At 34.5% G+C, this 20374-nt stretch overlaps 1 protein-coding gene across 1 annotated transcript; it reads right to left on the bottom strand.

The window, feature by feature from the left end:
* Positions 1 to 4612: 4612 nt before the first annotated feature.
* LOC102803239 (E3 ubiquitin-protein ligase E3D-like) lies at positions 4613 to 19014 on the bottom strand. The gene is made up of 9 exons (XM_006822905.2): positions 18874 to 19014; positions 15768 to 16073; positions 14699 to 14924; positions 14178 to 14241; positions 12027 to 12132; positions 9201 to 9315; positions 8069 to 8256; positions 7191 to 7332; positions 4613 to 6433 (listed from the first exon to the last, which is right to left on the bottom strand). The coding sequence occupies exons 1-9, from the start codon at positions 18993 to 18995 to the stop codon at positions 6410 to 6412; spliced, it is 1293 nt and encodes a 430-aa protein (XP_006822968.1). The 5' UTR covers positions 18996 to 19014; the 3' UTR covers positions 4613 to 6409.
* Between the last annotated feature and the right edge of the window lie 1360 nt (positions 19015 to 20374).

The following is a 20374-nucleotide window of genomic DNA, read 5'->3' as shown; positions in this document are numbered from 1 at the left end:
GACGATCTCGCCGTGACTTCACAGACGGTGAGGGAAGTTTGGTTGGCGGAGCAATGCTCGGCGTTTGAACAAGAACTGAGAACCTTCGTACCAGCAGACTTCGTCGAAGAGTTCCACAAGAAACTTCAACAAGTGACAAAGCGATGGAACGCATGGAACCATCGGGCATTTGGTGTAGTCCGGTCACGTGACCAAATTGAGGAACTGATCAAGTGGGAACGGGACATCAGGGCTCGAGGTGAAGCTTTAGAATTGTCTTATTTCCATTATTGGTGTAGCGCATACACTGCACGTCGGATGCCTGGGTTTCAAACACTTTTGGTGAATTAATTAACATAATAGATGCTTAAAGCGGGAGGGTCGTCACCTGCACACGCGCGGGAATTGAGTCCCAAGCGACGACAACAACACACGCTAAAGCGCAAAGGCGCTTGTTTGTAAACAATGACTCGCTATGGCCATTTGACGCATGCGCAGGTGACGACTCATCCGCTTTAATTGATTGTTGAATGTTAAAATTTTGTATTTTACAATCGTCGTTTTATACGTCGAATGGGACCCTATTCGAACACGTGGCGCTGCGAAGACTATAGTGTCTCAAAACGTAGTCGCTTGTCATCAAGATTATATCAAAATCTCTCTAACATTCATTTAGTGAATGACTACAGATCAAAACGATATTGAGCGCCATTCGCTGACATTCAGTTACGTCACAGAACCGCTTCGTCGCCAGGGGGCGATTTAGTAGATAAGGTGTACAAGCATTCGAAAGTGGTAACAAATAAAATACGAACAAACACACAAGAAAAAGGCAAAAAGATCGCAAACGTTCGGACGCTCTGTCAATCATTGAAAATCTGACATTAGGTATAATTCAGACACTCAAATATTTTACATAATCGTTCTAATACGTAAATGATGATAGAAATGATATATAGACGGACACGCATCAAATGGTTGACTTTATTTTTCTAATTATAGGGGTGATGGATCCGGTAATGAAAGACGGAAGTGTAATCAACATGCTTATCAAATTCCAAGACATCTACAATCGATTCGAGTATCTATTGGAAAATTTCAAGAACGGTATCTACAAGCCGCTTCTCGACTTCTTTTACGACGACGATAGAAGGTCGGCCAGGCGTTTGAGAGAGATTAGAAGAGATTTAGATAAGAGTCTGTTATTTTGGAAAGGTTTGCTGGCACCTGGACCGATCGATATAAACCTGTTCAGTTCAAACACCGTTGAGCTCGTAAAGAATGAACGTGTTAAGGCAGGGAATAGCGATTTTGAACTTATACTTCGATTGATTCCCGACTTACACGAGAAAGCGTATGAGAGTCTTCGTTTAGCTCGTCGCTGGCGTTTGATGCAAAAGTCGTCGGGGTACAATAAGCGATCACTGAGTCTTTCTGATGCGTTCCCATCGATTCAAATAGACGGCGTGGAAGACGACTTGGATTCGTACGAGTCTGCCTTTTCCCCTTCTCAAAGCGTCACCTCAGACGAGACCTTGTCTTCCCTGCAAAGCGAAGTGCGGCGATCGGAAAGTCGGTGCACCGACCTGAGGTCGCGAATCGGGTCGGAAAGACGACGATCACAGGGCCTCGAAGTCGAACTCAAAACCACGCAGTTCAATATAAAACACCTTGAACAAATCTCCCGAAAAACAAAACGACAGTATCGACGTTTGAAAGATAGGTACAACGAGGAGAAACGCAACAATTACTCCATGCAGATGAACTTGGATAGTACTCGTGACCAACTAGTCGGGGCTGATCGTGAATTAGAAAACTTGGCGAAGAAAAACAAAACGCTGAAAGTGACTCTGGAGAAGCAAAGAAAGAAATGCGCTGATCTTGAAGGCGAACTCGAGAAAAGCAAAGACAAAATTATGGGTTTGGAGTTAGAGATTCAAGATGCGAAACGAAAATATTTCTTCACGAAACAAAAGTTGGACACTCAGTCTGACAGCACGAGGTTGGTAATATGTGGGTGTGTCATAATAGATCTGTCAAATGCGGAAATAAAACAATTTTTTATTTTTTTTTTCATTTCTGATGTCGCAATGTTTTCTAAGTTAGTGGTGACAGGTCATATGAATGAAACATGGGACAAAAATTGTTAACCGACTCGACACATAAACGTCTTCGGGGAAAATATTTACCGAGTATAAATATTATATACATGTTTTCTTTAACTTGTCTGAAGGTTGTTGGAGTCACAGGTGGACGCACTTCGGGAGCAGAGTAGTTCAGCCCAGAGTATGCTAGAGGTGTCCAAGGCACGATGTACTAGTCTCGAGTCCCAGCTTGAAACCAGGGAGAGAGAGTTCCGAAAACTCAAAGAAGAGCTGATTATAAGTCGATCACGTGAACAGAGACTGGAGATGGCAAACACCCACCTACACGACGTCGTAAACGGTAAAATGAACTTATAAAATTGTAATTTACAACAAGACCCTCGTGCTGTAAAATGATAAGTTGAAACCAGCAGACGATGAAATGTGGAGTTTCAATCCCCCACCTGTCGACCGACTACAATTGTAAAACCTCGACAATTCACGTCGAAATGGAAGATATTGTATTTTTTTCAGTTGGCTGGCGGGATTCACTGAGAAATGTCAGAAAAGTTTAAATATGTGCACAAATGGTTTGGTGTCGACCGATAATAAGCAGTTGAAGCATATCCACAATTATTTTTCGATAAATATTTATCTTTTGGTTAGAATACGTGTTGCATTTGTTATTAATTGTATTGTCGCCATATTATTAAGTCACCAACCCGCAAAATCGGTAATATCGTCTGCGCGTAACAATGCACCTTTGAAAAAAATAATCGCACCCTATATCGACGAAGCGTTTATGTGACGTCAATATAAAATCTGTAGTACTATTCACTGACGGACGATACAAGATCAAAACAATGTCAATGCAGTGAATGGCGTTCCTTGCACCCATTTACGTCACAGAAATGGTCGTCGATAGAGGGCTATAGCATCGTGATTTTGTTTTAAACGTGGCTCTATTTTTGTTACAGAATGGCCACAGAATGCAAGCAAACCAATAACGACCCTTCAAATCGATAAAATAGCAGGAATTATCGGTGATTACTGGAGACGACTTGCTCTCAATCTCGGCCTCTCGGAAGCCGAAGTGCACAACATAGAGAGCGACTACAGAGGCAATATGCGGGAGCAGAAACACGCCATGTTACAACTATGGAAACAGAGGAGAGGTCAGAGCGCCACCTTGCGGTCATTGGTTGCGACCCTGATTCTGATTCAACAACAGCACGATGCAGACACAGTTCGTGCCGCCTGCAAGGACACGACTCACAGATCACTGGAAGGACTTTTCGGAAATAACCAGGATGGTCAGAAATTCAATGTTTCAATCTGAACTAGATTCCCTAACAGAATACATCACTACGACTGTCAGTACTCCGCCAAAAACAACATATTTGACAGAATACTACTCTAGTCAACTAAACACAGGTCAATACTTTTTAAGAAAATACTAGTGTTAGGTACTAATAGTTTTTTGAAACCGCATCCCGATGTTAGATCTTGACAGCCTAGAGAGAACGATACAGTTACAACAACAGAGACTCGGGAAAAAACACCACTGATAGGATGAACACAAAATAAGCAAAAGAGAGAAAAACAAAAACGGTAATGCTCAGAATCAAGTTACAAGTCATTGCCATATATTAATTTATTTGAGGTTTATTTGAAAATTAAAGGGTCGCCACGTTGGTCGCCCGTCCAGCTCGATACGGGACCCATCATGATAGCGACGTATACAACGCTAGCAAAATACTTTGTTTACTGGTATGTGCCACTCGAACACGCGCTTCGTGACGACCCAGCCATTTAAGTTAACTTTTCAGTAATTCTAACGTATTTTCTCGTGACATGATATAAGATTGTCAATCATATTTATTCAAAATTTACATTTTTAAATTATTATTTTCACTGTATTATGTGTGATATTATGCTGTGCAAAATTGATTCTTTGTTAGACGACTCTTTGAAATAAACAAAGCAGAAAGAGTGGGTTACAAAACAAGCTCATTAAATATTCCCAAAATACAAATCGATGTTTTATTTTCTTACTCCAATGAGAGAATATGACACGCTGTGATTTACAGCACCTACCACTGCATGATGCTGTTTGACTATTTACAACTAGTGTCACTAATGTCAACATTGAGGGCAGCAGACAACTCTTTCAAACAAATTTGATTTGAAAACAAATTGATATGGATGCTTATTCTATCATTCGATATTATTTAATATAAAATATTAATATTTATTTAATTTACAAGTTAATGTGTGCCACGCCCACAAAATTGCCTGATTTTCATTATTTTCAGTGAAGCAGGTATCTACAGGTGATATATCAACATTTTTAGTACTGTAGTTTCAGGAGATACCACATGAATTGCTACATTCATTCAATAGTAGCTAAGATAATTGTGAATATATCGATAAAATTGTACTATTTCAAGTGGTCTTTTTAGTTAACTAGTGGGGCACAATTTCCCTTCAATTATACTTTATTATTTGATGGTAATATTTCTAATAAACACATTTTAAAATACAAAATCTATCAAGTATTTTTTTTATTTATTCACATTGAAATAAAATACATGGAAAGTACATTTACATGGAAATTAAATATTCCAGAAACTAGTAGATTTTGTAAAAATAAAAAAAAAAACACACGAAAAATTCTATACACATATAGGCCATTTGACTTCTGTTAACTGTCACAGACTGGTTCATAATCTTTTAACAATACTATATAAAGATGCTGATTGGTGACTATTTGTGAATAAATTTGAATACATAATTTCAAATGTCATGTTGGGGACTTTTGATTGGGTAATACTGATTTAAATTATAATACTGGGTATATGTGTTTAAGACTGACTTCTAGCCAAAGCATTCACTTGTTGTAGTTGATGAGAAGATGCAACACCGGTAACATGGGAATAAGTACAAAAACTGAAATATACTTACAAATCAGTGACACACTTTTCTGTATTTTGTAAACAATAATTTCAAGACACAATGCCATTGTACAGAATTTCATGAAATGTTTAAATTCTTGTTGGAAAAGGCTATGATTTACTATAGAGAAACAAATTACATAATATTCCACAGTATTAAGTGTATATACTCAAAACACAGAGGCACAGTTGTCACAATATTTCATTTTTGATATGGTTTTCTTGAGATAAATACAACGTATGTCAAATACATTGTCTGTTGCCATGACAATTCAAACACAGCTGTGGTACTTTAAACTATACATGTAACAATGGTGAAATTTGACAATACAAATATTTTAAAATTTTTGTTCACCTTTTTACCATCAGACATTCTCTCCTATATTCTTCAATATTTCTGCAAATGAACCCTAATTTTCGAGTCAACAGACAAGATTTGAGTCAATTTTTACTTAAAAAAATTGGCTATTTTTGTTCAAATCTTCTAAAGGACAACAGTGTAGACTATAAACGCGACTATTTTGTGATGAAAAGAGAAAACTGGTGATAAAAAGGTTAAATAGACTTTATATATACTGTTATAAAAAATGTAATATATCTGTTCATAGTAAACATAATCTCTTTGTTTAGCGAAGAGAGGTCAAAAGTGATTTGCTTTTTGTGTTTTAATTCTCATGCCTTCTAACACGTGTCTAAACTGCAAATGATAAATACTATGCAAACCATGGCAGTGAAAACCGGAAAAATTAATTCATTTTCTTCAATAAAAAAAACAAAAGAATCACATTTCTCTGACTGTAGGGCTGGTTTTTATCACATGAGAATAATCTGAACATCATATAATGCACACTTTAGATATTGCATAATTTACAAAATTAATTAATTTGAGACTTCTAAACTTGGTTACTTTTCAAATCATTCGTTCATAATATTTTCCACACTTTATTTGATATATTTTTGACATACAATGTTTTCAAAATTATTTAAACATGGTCAGCAATTTTCTGATTTGGTCTTTGAAACATGAATGGATTTCATAAGATTGCAAACACTTGGGAACCAAATAAGACCCACATTTATTGGTCAGGCAGTGCCAGTGGCCAACGAATGGCTGGATGGATTTATGACAGAATCCAGTAATATCCTAACATAGAGGGCAGTGTATAAAAGTTTCTAAACCTACAGCTTCTCTATGGTGTGCACACCAATGACATGATCAGAATTTTATTTCCTGGATTCCAAAACGAATGCTGGTTTCCAACCCTGTATAGATACATCCCAAAATTTTGGAATTTGGTCTGAACCATTAAAATCGCATTAACATTGATGCACTCAAAAATCAATATATTCAACCAAAAAGTGCAGTGTTGCATCTATTACCATGGCAACCATTCACTTTATTTTCAGGAAACCAACCTGAAAGAAAGAAGACATAAATGGTGTTAGATTGTTGACTGATAAAAGTGTAACAATTTTACTGTATCAGTTACAGTATTGTTTTTTTTAGCAAGAGTTGTATTAATTTCAACTTTGTAGAAATAAAAGACAATGTTTTCATTTGTTTGAAGATATTGTAGGTGAAAGCTGATGTTATTTTTGCTGGATTCAATTCACATTGAGAATCACAATTTGTAACATGTGAAGATTATTCACTGATTTGTTATAAATTACATACAAACAATAAAAGTGAAGTGTTTTCACTGGATTCCAGTTTAATATACTAATTCACACCATGGAAAAAATAGATACAAGCCAAAATATTTTATTTATAGTATTTTAACTGAATAAATTGTATTGGATTGACATATTTAAATCATTCCCTACTTGCAAACAAGTAAAAAAAAATATATTTCTACTTGACTTTATTTTTGCTGATTTATCCATTTTAACTTTTCAACCCCAGTTTCCTCTCTTCATCACAAATTCACAAAATAGTTCCGTTTATAGTCTGCACTTTCCTCCAGAAGATTAGATGAAAAACAGCCAAATTGTTTGAGTATAAAAACTGCAAATTGACTCAAATTTTGTCTTCTGGCTCCAAAATTAGGGTTCATTTCCAGAAATATTATAGAATAAAGTGCAGAATAATTTAGGCATGGTGGCGAAAAGATTAAAACAATCATTTCTAGCAAACATTTTTTCAGTACACTGTTGTGATTGTATTCTTACATACCTGGAAATTGTTCTCTGTGTTTCTCATTGACTTTGGTAAATGCTGAGTGTTGTTGATGAGCAAGAGTAAAAGTTGATGACAAAGATATGATGGTAGATACAATCTGTGAACTGTGTTGTCTTTCTTCCACTGGTCAAGTACACTGAAAAAACAGATATATGTAACAGAAAAAAAAATATGTTGAGGCTGTATGCAAAGTGGTTTCAGAGAAAATATGTTGAGGTTATGTGCCAAGTGGTTTCAGAGAAATTATGTTAAGGCTATGTGCCAAGTGGTTTCAGAGAAAATATGTTGAGACTATGTGCAAAGCGGTTTCAGAGAAAATATGATGATGATGCTATAGGATTACCTTACAGCCAGGGTCACTATTGTGCTTATTTTTTACTATTCTAACTATAAAAAAACACTGTTTTCAACATTTAGTGTCACATGAATGACCTGTGAGGATTGCATCTTGGTTTTGCTATGACAAAACTACAGACATCTTACTGAAAATGCGTTATTTGGTTGTAGCTGGAAAACTAAGGCACCTAATAGCATTATCAATGTCCTGTGCAATTCACACGTCATTTGCGTGATTCAAAATGTTTCAATAGTTGAATAGTAAAAACGACACAATAGCGAAATTGGTCGTCAGGTATGCACTACCCTATTCATCTATATCTAATCTTTCAGATAATATGTTAGTTGTTATAATAGTAAGCTTAGTAACTTTTAGAAAATATCTGAATTACATTTACAATTAATTTTTAACACGTTTTACCCCTGTTGCTACCTTAATTTACTAAATAACAATAGAATATGCAAATAAGGGTCACACTAATTATGCAAATAACCTCATTTATATTCAAAATGCATCTTAACTACACATGACTCACCTTCTGTTTGCCTCATCCCAAACCGCCTGATAAAACAATTTAATAATACTGTATGTTTGTAAACTCTTCTTTACTCCAGTGCCATTTCTCTCATAGTTGATGGAACCCATGAGTTTGCTCAGCTCTGCGTGTTGACTGATAGAGTTGACATTCATCATAATTTTACTGTCCGTGTTCATCAGCCAAATCTGAAAAGAGGTGAAAAAAAAACTTACCAATCAAAATAACCACTATTCTTCAAGTATCTCAGGTGCTTACATTGTTACTCACAATAACTGATTTATATCTCATCTTAAGATCTCCTTAATAACTATTGTTTTGAATAATAATCACCTGTTAATTATTTTTTTAATGTATACTGTAAAATACTTTATTTTCGCTTAGAATTAATTTTCGCTATTTTAGCTCAAGGAATGATCCAGTGAAAATAAAATCCAGAGAATATATCTTTTTTCCTATATATTAACATTCAACTCATCAAAAATCAGGGAAAATAAATTCCATATAATAAATCTAAAAAGTCTTTTCAGCAAAAATTAATTCCAGCTGAAATGAAGTATTTTACAGTACTCAAAATATGGAAAGTCCAGTTTGCAGAAAAAGTGTCTGTCCAAAAAAAATAAAAAAAATAGCAGTTGCTGATCTGTAGAAATTTTGCCTGTCAAATGAAATTTTGTAGAAAGGTTGGCTGGCTAAAAGCAGGGTTCCAAAATGATCGCTTTTTAGATTATTTTTCATGTTTTCTTGAAAACACATCATTTTTTCTCCGTGAAAACTTTAAATATGAATGACGTGCATGTATGTGAAACATCACACAATGGATGATTTACTGTGATCAATTCTTTCCATGTTTAAATGATATTGAACTACCTTAACTCAATAACTTTCAATCACAACCTCAAAGTAAAAATAATTAAGCTAGCATTATCGACTTCCAACTCACAAAGATTTTTTGTTCTGTGCTCAAACACAGAAAAAAAAATCTTTGTGAGTTGGAAGTCGATAGGATGATCTGTTTGTTTTTATTTTTATTTTTATACTTTGCATATAATTCATCCTGCGTATATGTCATCCAGGGTGGATATATAGCACATGTAGTGTTTAAATATTTCAATAATAATCTTACACTCACCAGAATAGAGTTGTTGGTGGCAGTGTCCTGTCCCTCCAGAATGAACTTATAGCTGGTATTCACACTGGACTGTGTTGTAATGTATCGGGCAAAATAACTCTCTAGTGTATAGGACCTGAAATAACAATGACATATGACCAGCTAAATCAGAGAAGTGATCTATGATTGGCAGTCACTTTACAATGCTGATAACAATGACATATGACCAGCTAATTCAGAGAAGTGATCTATGATTGTCAGTCACTTTACAATGCTGATAACAATGACATATGACCAGCTAATTCAGAGAAGTGATCTATGATTGACAGTCACTTTACAATGCTGATAACAATGACATATGACCAGCTAATTCAGAGAAGTGATCTATGATTGGCAGTCACTCTACAATGCTGATAACAATGGCATATGACCAGCTAATTCAGAGAAGTGATCTATGATTGGCAGTCACTCTACAATGCTGATAACAATGACATGTGACCAGCTAATTCAGAGAAGTGATCTATGATTGGCAGTCACTCTACAATGCTGATAACAATGACATATGACCAGCTAATTCAGAGAAGTGATCTATGATTTGCAGTCACTCTACAATGCTGATAATAATGACGTAAGACCAGCTAATTCAGAGAAGTGATCTATGATTGGCAGTCACTCTACAATGCTGATAACAATGACATATGACCAGCTAATTCAGAGAAGTGATCTATGATTTGCAGTCACTCTACAATGCTGATAATAATGACGTAAGACCAGCTAATTCAGAGAAGTGAACTATGATTGTCAGTCACTCTACAATGCTGATAATAATGACATATGACCAGCTAATTCAGAGAAGTGATCTAGGATTGGCAGTCACTCTACAATGCTGATAACAATGACATATGACCAGCTAATTCAGAGAAGTGATCTATGATTTGCAGTCACTCTACAATGCTGATAATAATGACGTAAGACCAGCTAATTCAGAGAAGTGATCTATGATTGGCAGTCACTCTACAATGCTGATAACAATGACATATGACCAGCTAATTCAGAGAAGTGATCTATGATTGGCAGTCACTCTACAATGCTGATAACAATGGCATATGACCAGCTAATTCAGAGAAGTGATCTATGATTGGCAGTCACTCTACAATGCTGATAACAATGAAATATGACCAGCTAATTCAGAGAAGTGAACTATGATTGGTAGTCACTCTACAATGCTGATAACAATGGCATATGACCAGCTAATTCAGAGAAGTGAACTATGATTGGTAGTCACTCTACAATGCTGATAACAATGACATATGACCAGTTAATTCAGAAGTGATCTATGATTGCCAGTTACTCTACAATGCTGATAACAATGACATATGACCAGCTAATTCAGAGAAGTGATCTATGATTGGCAGTCACTCTACAATGCTTAACAATGACATATGACCAGCTAATTCAGAGAAGTGATCTATGATTGGCAGTCACTCTACAATGCTGATAACAATGACATATGACCAGCTAATTCAGAGAAGTGATCTATGATTGGCAGTCACTCTACAATGCTGATAACAATGACATATGACCAGCTATTTCAGAGAAGTGATCTATGATTGGCAGTCACTCTACAATGCTGATAACAATGACATATGACCAGCTAATTCAGAGAAGTGATCTATGATTGGCAGTCACTCTACAATGCTGATAACAATGACATATGACCAGCTAATTCAAAGAAGTGATCTATGATTGGCAGTCAGTCTACAATGCTGATAACAATGACATATGACCAGCTAATTCAGAAGTGATCTATGATTGTCAGTCACTCTACAATGTTGGTAACAATGACATATGACCAGCTAATTCAGAGAAGTGATCTATGATTGTCAGTCACTCTACAATGCTGATAACAATGACATATGACCAGCTAATTCAGAGAAGTGATCTATGATTGGCAGTCACTCTACAATGCTGATAACAATGACATATGACCAGCTAATTCAGAGAAGTGAACTATGATTGTCAGTCACTCTACAATGCTGATAATAATGACATATGACCAGCTATTTCAGAGAAGTGATCTAGGATTGGCAGTCACTCTACAATGCTGATAACAATGACATATGACCAGCTAATTCAGAGAAGTGATCTATGATTGGTAGTTACTCTACAATGCTGTGATAGATCTGTGATTCGGTGCACTAACAGTATCTTATAGTGTGTGTGTGTGTGTGTGTGTGTGTGTGTGTGTGTGTGTGTGTGTGTGTGGCAGTGTGTGTGTGTGGCAGTGTGTGTGGCAGTGTGTGTGGCAGTGTGTGTGGCAGTGTGTGTGTGTGTGTGTGTGTGTGTGTGTGTGTGTGTGTGTGTGTGTGTGTGTGTGTGCGTGCGCGTGCGCGTGCGTGTGCGTGCGTGCGTGCGTGCGTGCGTGCGTGCGTGCGTGCGTGCGTGCGTGCGTGCGTGCGTGTGCGTGTGTGTGTGTGTGCAACCATTCTCTATTGTTTTGTGAAAGTATTCCCTTAAAATTTTCAGCACCAGACTTTCTCGGCCAAATTTAACTGCAACTCTTTTTTTTATATTCTTAAATGTTTCTGGAAATGAACCCTAATTTTGGAGCCAACAGACAAAATCTCAGTAAATTTTCAGTTATTAAAAAAATGTGGCTATTTTTGTCTTGATTTTTTGAAGGAAAGTGCAGACTATAAACAGAACTATTTTGTGAATTGAGGTAGAGGTAACTGGTGGTGAAAAGGTTAACAAAAGACACTGACAAATAGATAATAAATTCCAACCAAATGTTTTTTGTGAGCCCCAGCTCTATGAAAAAAACAAAGAAAACAAATTTACACTTACTTAAAAACGTCCAATGGCAGTGAATTTTTATTCAGATTTATGCAGTGTTTGTAAAATTTAACAGACTCTGTCAACTCTTGAATGTGCTGATGTCTTTTCTTGACATCTGAAACAAAATACAAATATTGATATCTATGAATTGTGTAACACAATTATTACATTTCTGTCATGGTAATTATAAATAATTTCATATGTCATATTTGAATGATTCAGTATCCAATAAATACAAGTTTGATTTAAAATATGTCTTATTTGAATGATTCAGTATCCAATAAATGCAAGTTTGATTTAAAATATGTCATATTTGAATGATTCGGTATGCAATAAATGCAAGTTTGATTTAAAATATGTCATATTTGAATGATTCAGTATCCAATAAATGCAAGTTTGATTTAAAATATGTCATATTTGAATGATTCAGTATGCAATAAATGCAAGTTTGATTTAAAATATGTCTTATTTGAATGATTCAGTATGCAATAAATGCAAGTTTGATTTAAAATATGTCATATTTGAATGATTCAGTATGCAATAAATGCAAGTTTGATTTAAAATATGTCTTATTTGAATGAGTCAGTATCCAATAAATACAAGTTTGATTTAAAATATGTCTTATTTGAATGATTCAGTATCCAATAAATGCAAGTTTGATTTGAAATATATCATATTTGAATGATTCAGTATGCAATAAATGCAAGTTTGATTTAAAATATGTCATATTTGAATGATTCGGTATGCAATAAATGCAAGTTTGATTTAAAATATGTCATATTTGAATGATTCAGTATGCAATAAATGCAAGTTTGATTTAAAATATGTCATATTTGAATGATTCAGTATCCAATAAATGCAAGTTTGATTTGAAATATATCATATTTGAATGATTCAGTATGCAATAAATGCAAGTTTGATTTAAAATATGTCTTATTTGAATGATTCAGTATGCAATACAAGTTTGATTTGAAATATGTCATATTTGAATGATTCAGTATGCAATAAATGCAAGTTTGATTTAAAATATGTCATATTTGAATGATTCAGTATCCAATAAATGCAAGTTTGATTTGAAATATGTCATATTTGAATGATTCAGTATGCAATAAATGCAAGTTTGATTTAAAATATGTCATATTTGAATGATTCAGTATCCAATAAATGCAAGTTTGATTTAGAATATGTCTTATTTGAATGATTCAGTATGCAATAAATGCAAGTTTGATTTAAAATATGTCATATTTGAATGATTCAGTATCCAATAAATGCAAGTTTGATTTGAAATATATCATATTTGAATGATTCAGTATGCAATAAATGCAAGTTTGATTTAAAATATGTCTTATTTGAATGATTTTTTAATGCAAGTTTGATTTGAAATATGTCGTATTTGAATGATTCAGTATGCAATAAATGCAAGTTTGATTTAAAATGTCTTATTTGAATGATTTTTTAATGCAAGTTTGATTTAAAATATGTCTTATTTGAATGATTTTTTAATGCAAGTTTGATTTGAAATATGTCGTATTTGAATGATTCAGTATCCAATAAATGCAAGTTTGATTTAAAATATGTCTTATTTGAATGATTTTTTAATGCAAGTTTGATTTAAAATATGTCTTATTTGAATGATTTTTTAATGCAAGTTTGATTTGAAATATGTCGTATTTGAATGATTCAGTATCCAATAAATGCAAGTTTGATTTACGTATCATAGTAAATATAATGCTATGTAAAAAAGACTTTTTAGGTATTTTTTTATGGAATTTATTTTTAATGATTTTTGATGAGTTGAATGTAAAATATAGGAAAAAAGGTATAAATGCTGGATTTTATTTTCATTGGAAAAAAATGAAAAATAAATTCCATGCATAACATTCTATGTTAAGGTCTGCTATCTGCATATTTTTTCTAAATACTTATTTTTTCTGGGTTTTCAAATAAATTTAAATATTAAATCCTGGCACTTGTGTTACATGAAGACACATGTATATTTGAAACTCAGAAAGGCTAATGGGTAATTATTTGAAAATATTAAAAAAGGTCATCCACTTAATGTGTTGATTGGTTGACAGCTTTCAATTAACCAATTTTCCAATTTACAAAACATTGATGAAGTTAAAATAACACTATCAAATACATTGTTGTTTCACTCACCTGTTAACTTTGCCTCACCTAGAGGGCATCTGCAGACCTGACAGATGATCACCATATTCATACCCTGACAACAGAAAACACACTTTTAATTGTTTGATTATGATTATTTGTAGAACACAAGGTCAATGTATTCTGAGGCAGAACTACATCACAGAATGTTCTATGTTGCTAAGACACGCATCTCTGTACCATGTATTTCTATGGGCTCTGCACAAGCTGCAGTGAAATGCCGATCAAAGAGCCGGTCAAAACAGCTAAAGTCAAGGAAACAGTGCAAACTCAACTTTGAAGTAATCTTGAACAGGCAAATTTATATATATTACACAAACAGGGGGAGTCTTTTTACACTGTTCAGGAGAGTTTTAACAGCTAGCGGTAACCCAAAGTACAGTTTCCGGAGAGTTGTGGGTTTTTTTGTATCATTGTGGTCTGTTGAGTTTCATATCATTGTGGTGGTGGAGCAAAGAAATAACACACCATCTATTTTATTTAGTCTTATAAATTGTTACAGTTCTACTCACTTCTTTCAACTCAGTCTCTAGGGTACTTTCCTGAGATGCAATTTTATCCTGTCGCAAGGCAGCCATATTCAATGAGAGATAGAGATCAGAGATGAAACAGTCTGTTGCTCTGGGAACCATGGAAGCCTTCTTCATCTTTTCAGTAGTATCGTTGTGATGGCAACACCAGTCATCTACCAGTTCTTGCCAGTTTTCTGAAGGCAGTGGAAGAACCCTTTCAAATTGGCTGGAAACAAAACATATTTGTCAATGGATATAAACAGACAATTTGCGTAATACAGAAAGAAAGTCCTGATTTTGATGCAACATGAGGTTTTCTGTAATAAGTCAGGAAGTTTCTTCAACACCAATTTAAAGTTTGCATTATTTAAAATTTTGTCACTTGGTGTTTTCATTTGGTGCTATACTGTTTTGTTTATAATAGTGAAAATACATTTTTTTTTATTCACATGGTACTTAATTTTTGTTGTTGATATTAGTAAAAATAATTGTTTTTTATTTTTTTTTCAATTTGGCGTATATCAGTGAAAAAACATTTTATTTATTTGGCTCTTCACTTTTTTTCCCTGTAGACAAGCAACACATAATTAATAGTTGAAGTGGAATTAAATCACATGCAACACAACAAATATTGTTTTGGATTTTTTCAGTTACAAAAATTACTATAAAAGACTTGGTAGAATGGTGATAAAAATTTAATAAAGTTTCTTTTGTTCATTAAAAAAGAGTTAGGAGCCGCTCACTAAACATATCATATATTATATCAAACTTCAAAACTTCTTTTTAGAATGAATGTTATTTTAGCTTTTTTTAAGCTAAATCTGACAACTTGTGAATTCAAGATGTAGTTAATTTAAACAATGTCTATTTTTACAATGATATTATCATTAGCTACATTAAAAATCAACAAATTTATGCAAAATTTGCTAAAATAGCATGTAGATACTTTAAAATAGTATTTCTATTGAAGGTAGAAACCCCCTGATCTTTTTTTTTGGAATATTGCTTAAATTGAGAGTATGGTCATGAATCCAGTTGTTACACAGAACCTAGCAAATAATAGACTTACCAGTTTGGGCGTAGTAAGGTAGTATTGCATACCCGACAACTCAACTGGCAGTTTTCGCTTTCGAGGTATTCTATTTCATGGCGGTAGTTTTTCACATCATTGTGTTCAATGGGTTGGCTGTGATTAGTATCATCACTCCGAGTCTGTACCCGCATATGTAGTCCTTCCCCCGGAATCCATTGCAAGCTGTGACAGGAGTTCGGAACAAGACTGATGTTCGGAACCTTGAATTGTCGCTTTTTATCTTTTACTAGGTTAACTTCAATGCTGTCTGGTTGTACAGTTACAGTGATCTTGGATGCATCTCTATGAACAATAATAATAAACTGAATTGATACTACCAGGGGATATCATCATAAATAAGCATGTCTTGGTATACTGTGCAATATGGCACAGAAATGTTAATTAGTTTGCATATGAAGTAGTTCTGAGCATAGCAAGTGTACCCTAGCTTAATTTCTCTATCTGTTTGTTTCCACTTCGTTATCGAAAGTAACGAGGTGGAGAAACAGACGGAGGAAGCTTAGGTACTGGGTATATCATTTAGGGTCTCCAGGTACATTGTATATCGAGTGGTATCCCCTAACAAATGGTTTATTACCATTTTAATACATTTTCCAGCCTCACTCTTTCAATCTTGACATTGTACTCATTATTTAATCATATTCTAGTGATATAACCAACATGTGATATATCACACTGCAGCAATGACCTATGCCTCAAGCATAAAGAAAAAGCAGTGCTAAAAGTACCCTAGCCCTTGCAACTGACAGATTACTGTAAAAGGGTTAATTATTCACTGGGTTTTAATTTTGCTTATTTCGCTGACTGGAAAATGCGCCAAATTAAAACCCAGTTATTATCTAAATGATAAAACCGTGAATTTAAAACCCACTGAATATTCCTGAAATGGTAAATCAGTGAAATTTAAACCCAGTGAAAATTAGTCATTTTACAGTAGTTTTGATGTAGCAGTCTGTACAAATGTCCCAGTACTACAATGGCATCAGGACTGTAGAATAGTGCAATGTTAAACTATCGTTTTATCAAAAATCTATTTTATAAAATGACCATAATGTTGAAAGTCAAAATTACTATTATTAAAATCTAATGTGGTGCTAATTGAAGAAATGATTTTCAGAGATTAGAAACACACAGCCTTTTACAGGTTAATTAATCATAACAATTTAATTAATTGTTTTCGATGAAATGTTGTGCACCATCTATTATACAACAAATGTGCAATTTAACTGTTCATTTTAAAAGTTTATGAAATGTTGTGCACCATCTATTATACAACAAACGTGCAATTTAACTGTTCATTTTAAAAGTTTATGAAATGTTGTGCACCATCTATTATACAACAAACGTGCAATTTAACTGTTCATTTTAAAAGTTTATGAAATGTTGTGCACCATCTATTATACAACAAACGTGCAATTTAACTGTTCATTTTAAAAGTTTATGAAAAAAAAATGATAATGTGTTCCTGCTGTTAGATTTCTTCAGATGACAATAGTAGACAAACTGAATTAACTCTAATTCAAGTATTTTTGAAGGACTTATTTTTAAGTGCATCACACATGATATTATGTATTTTCGGTCCAGTTACAGCAATGGGAGTAAAATCTTATTTCCCACATTGTTCTGAATATCATTGAAAATCTATATATGTAATTGATAAGGCCACACTGATAAATGTACTGCTTTGAGTATGCATATATTTTGGAAGATACCGGTACTGAATGGATAAACAAAATCAACAGAATATTTTCAAGTACACTCAAATGCAAGTACAAACTGCAGAGAACACAACAATGAATGTGATAGAAACAAATCAATCAATCAATAGAATTAGAATGCAAATGTTGATTTATGGCCACCACATCATCAGCTGATTCACACAGTTTGGCCGAAGCCTGAAGCATGTATCAACTTAATCCTTAACAACAATTTTAAATAAAAAAGAAAACTGCATGATGAGTCTGTTTTTTTCACAAGTCTTGTGTCGACCTCTTTAGATTATCTCTTTAGAATTTATATATGTAATTGATAAGGCCACACTGATAAATGTACTGCTTTGAGTATGCATATATTTTGGAAGATACCGGTACTGAATGGATAAACAAAATCAACAGAATATTTTCAAGTACACTCAAATGCAAGTACAAACTGCAGAGAACACAACAATGAATGTGATAGAAACAAATCAATCAATCAATAGAATTAGAATGCAAATGTTGATTTATGGCCACCACATCATCAGCTGATTCACACAGTTTGGCCGAAGCCTGAAGCATGTATCAACTTAATCCTTAACAACAATTTTAAATAAAAAAGAAAACTGCATGATGAGTCTGTTTTTTTCACAAGTCTTGTGTCGACCTCTTTAGATTATCTCTTTAGAATTTAGTGGCGAGGCCAAACACAGAATTTTTTTTTATTTTGACCGTTAGTTTATGTCTTTAGAATTTTGTGGTGAGACCATGGTGAGACCAAACACAGAATTTCTTTATTTTGGTCGTTTACACATACGCTTGAAGTAAAGTACATACATAGATTACTTAGGACAACATATGATAGTCACGTGATGACACAGTGTCAACAGTTGTGAATTGCTGACTCATCCAGGGACCAGACTATCTATTTGCCATAGCAACGCGACAAACTGGAAATCGGCGTAAGTTAGAGATTAAATACACATGTGCAATAAACTAATCGGAGGAAAAAAACGATTGGTATATTTTACATATACGTTGCAAAAAACGATATATCTATGATATTACGAAGGTTACACAGCTTGATAAAACAAAGAGGTGTTCGTTCACACTGGGCATAACGGTAACCGCTGTCATGGATACAACGTCTCGCTGGAGGTATTGACATCGCGCAGAAACGGTTGACGAAACGGCACTACACATAAAACTAAAGATAAAAGCCAGATGAAATCATCCAGAATCTATAGTAACGATTTTACCAACCACAGTTACTTGGTAATGATAACAACTTGAAGATTCGCCGGTCAGGCTGGGGACTCATCATTCACAACACGAGGAGGTCGAAGGAACTTAACGAAATAATTATTTGTAAAAACGTCTTTACTTACTCTTTGCATTTTTCAGCGACGTCCTGTAAGCCTAGTACGATATGTGCAGCATGAATTTTCTCTTTCACTTCGACGAAAACAGAGAAATCGTCACTAGTCCCTTCTTGTCCGACCTCCGCCATGATCGCTGTTGTCCCAGCTGATTGCGTTAGTCCGCCCTCAGCAACAAACATAAAACAAGTCAGATGACAAGTCAGATAGGCGGATTGGCACGAGAGGGCGCCGTCTTATCTGAATGGAACTTTTCAATCGAAGTCAGTAGTCACGGTCCGTAGGCCATCGTCGAAGCAACAACGTCCCTTTTACGAATAGACGAAATTATTTCAGCGATTTCTTTACAGAATAATGCTCAACGAAACTTAGAAACATAAAATAAAAATATACAGGCACTAAAAATGTGTCACGTATTTTGCATTTTTTTTTCGTATTTTACCTTTTCATAATTAACATTGTAATTTGCATTTTAAAATTATTTTGTTTTACTGAAAAGCTTTTTGTTTCTCGTGAATATTAATTTATGCAAATGAGATTTGTTTAGCCAATCGTGCCATGCACCCTTCTTTCCTGAACTCAGGAAAGGCCGTGAAGAATGTCAGGTTAGAAGACTTGCCAATCATCACGAGGAAAATACGTTTTTTATAGTACTGAATCAGTGAGTATTAGGTTAAATCACGATTTACGGTTGTTTAAAATATTTATTTGAATATTTAAATAGCTCGTCTTTATTCACTAAGAAAGAACTCCCGTGTGCTTAAGGAATCGAAGACACAAAGTACGGATAAGGAATATTAATACCGTATTTACTATAATAGAAACACATCTGAATACACATAAACTATTAGTAGCAGTACTCAAGATATCTGCCGAATTATTATGCACAAATTGAAACGAGCAACTAATCAGGTCTGCGCAATATCTCTGACCATATATGTATCAAGTTCAAAGCCATAGGAACCGCACCGGCCATACCGGCTATGGCCGGACCACTTATGCACGCCCCCCCCCCCCCCAGCAGACGCGGTTCTTCGGCCCACGTCATCATACGCCTCGGGCTATGGCCCTCGATGGATGGCCGGACAAACTAATTTTTGCTTCCTACGGCCTTGAAGTTTCATCAAAATCTGTTGAATACTACATGACAAAAGTATATTTAGTAAGACGAATCAGTGAAATATTCAAAGCAATGGTGTAAACAAACGTAAGCTGGTTCAGATTTAGTACAACAAAAATTAAGAAGTACTTTCATTTGTGATTGGCTAGGCGTCCTCTGTAATAACTCTATTTTTTTTAAAGATTGGCGTTGGGGGCGTCAACATAATATTCTCTAATATAGCTTTCGTGGTAACTCAAACCCAAATTTGAAGTCCTTTAAACCAAAAGTGATGTTTATTTGTAAATTGATAAAACCGGCTCAACGTTTGAAAGTGTGCAGTATCACGGTCCGACGTAATACATACCCTGAAAATAACAATATTAATACTGAATACGAGGCATGGTAAAT

The sequence above is a fragment of the Saccoglossus kowalevskii genome, chromosome 11 (genome assembly GCF_978046115.1).
Source record: "Saccoglossus kowalevskii chromosome 11, keSacKowa6.1, whole genome shotgun sequence".
Classification (NCBI taxonomy): domain Eukaryota; kingdom Metazoa; phylum Hemichordata; class Enteropneusta; family Harrimaniidae; genus Saccoglossus; species Saccoglossus kowalevskii.
The sequence above is the reverse complement of the archived record's forward strand: the minus strand, read 5'-3'. Positions and strand labels throughout refer to the sequence as shown.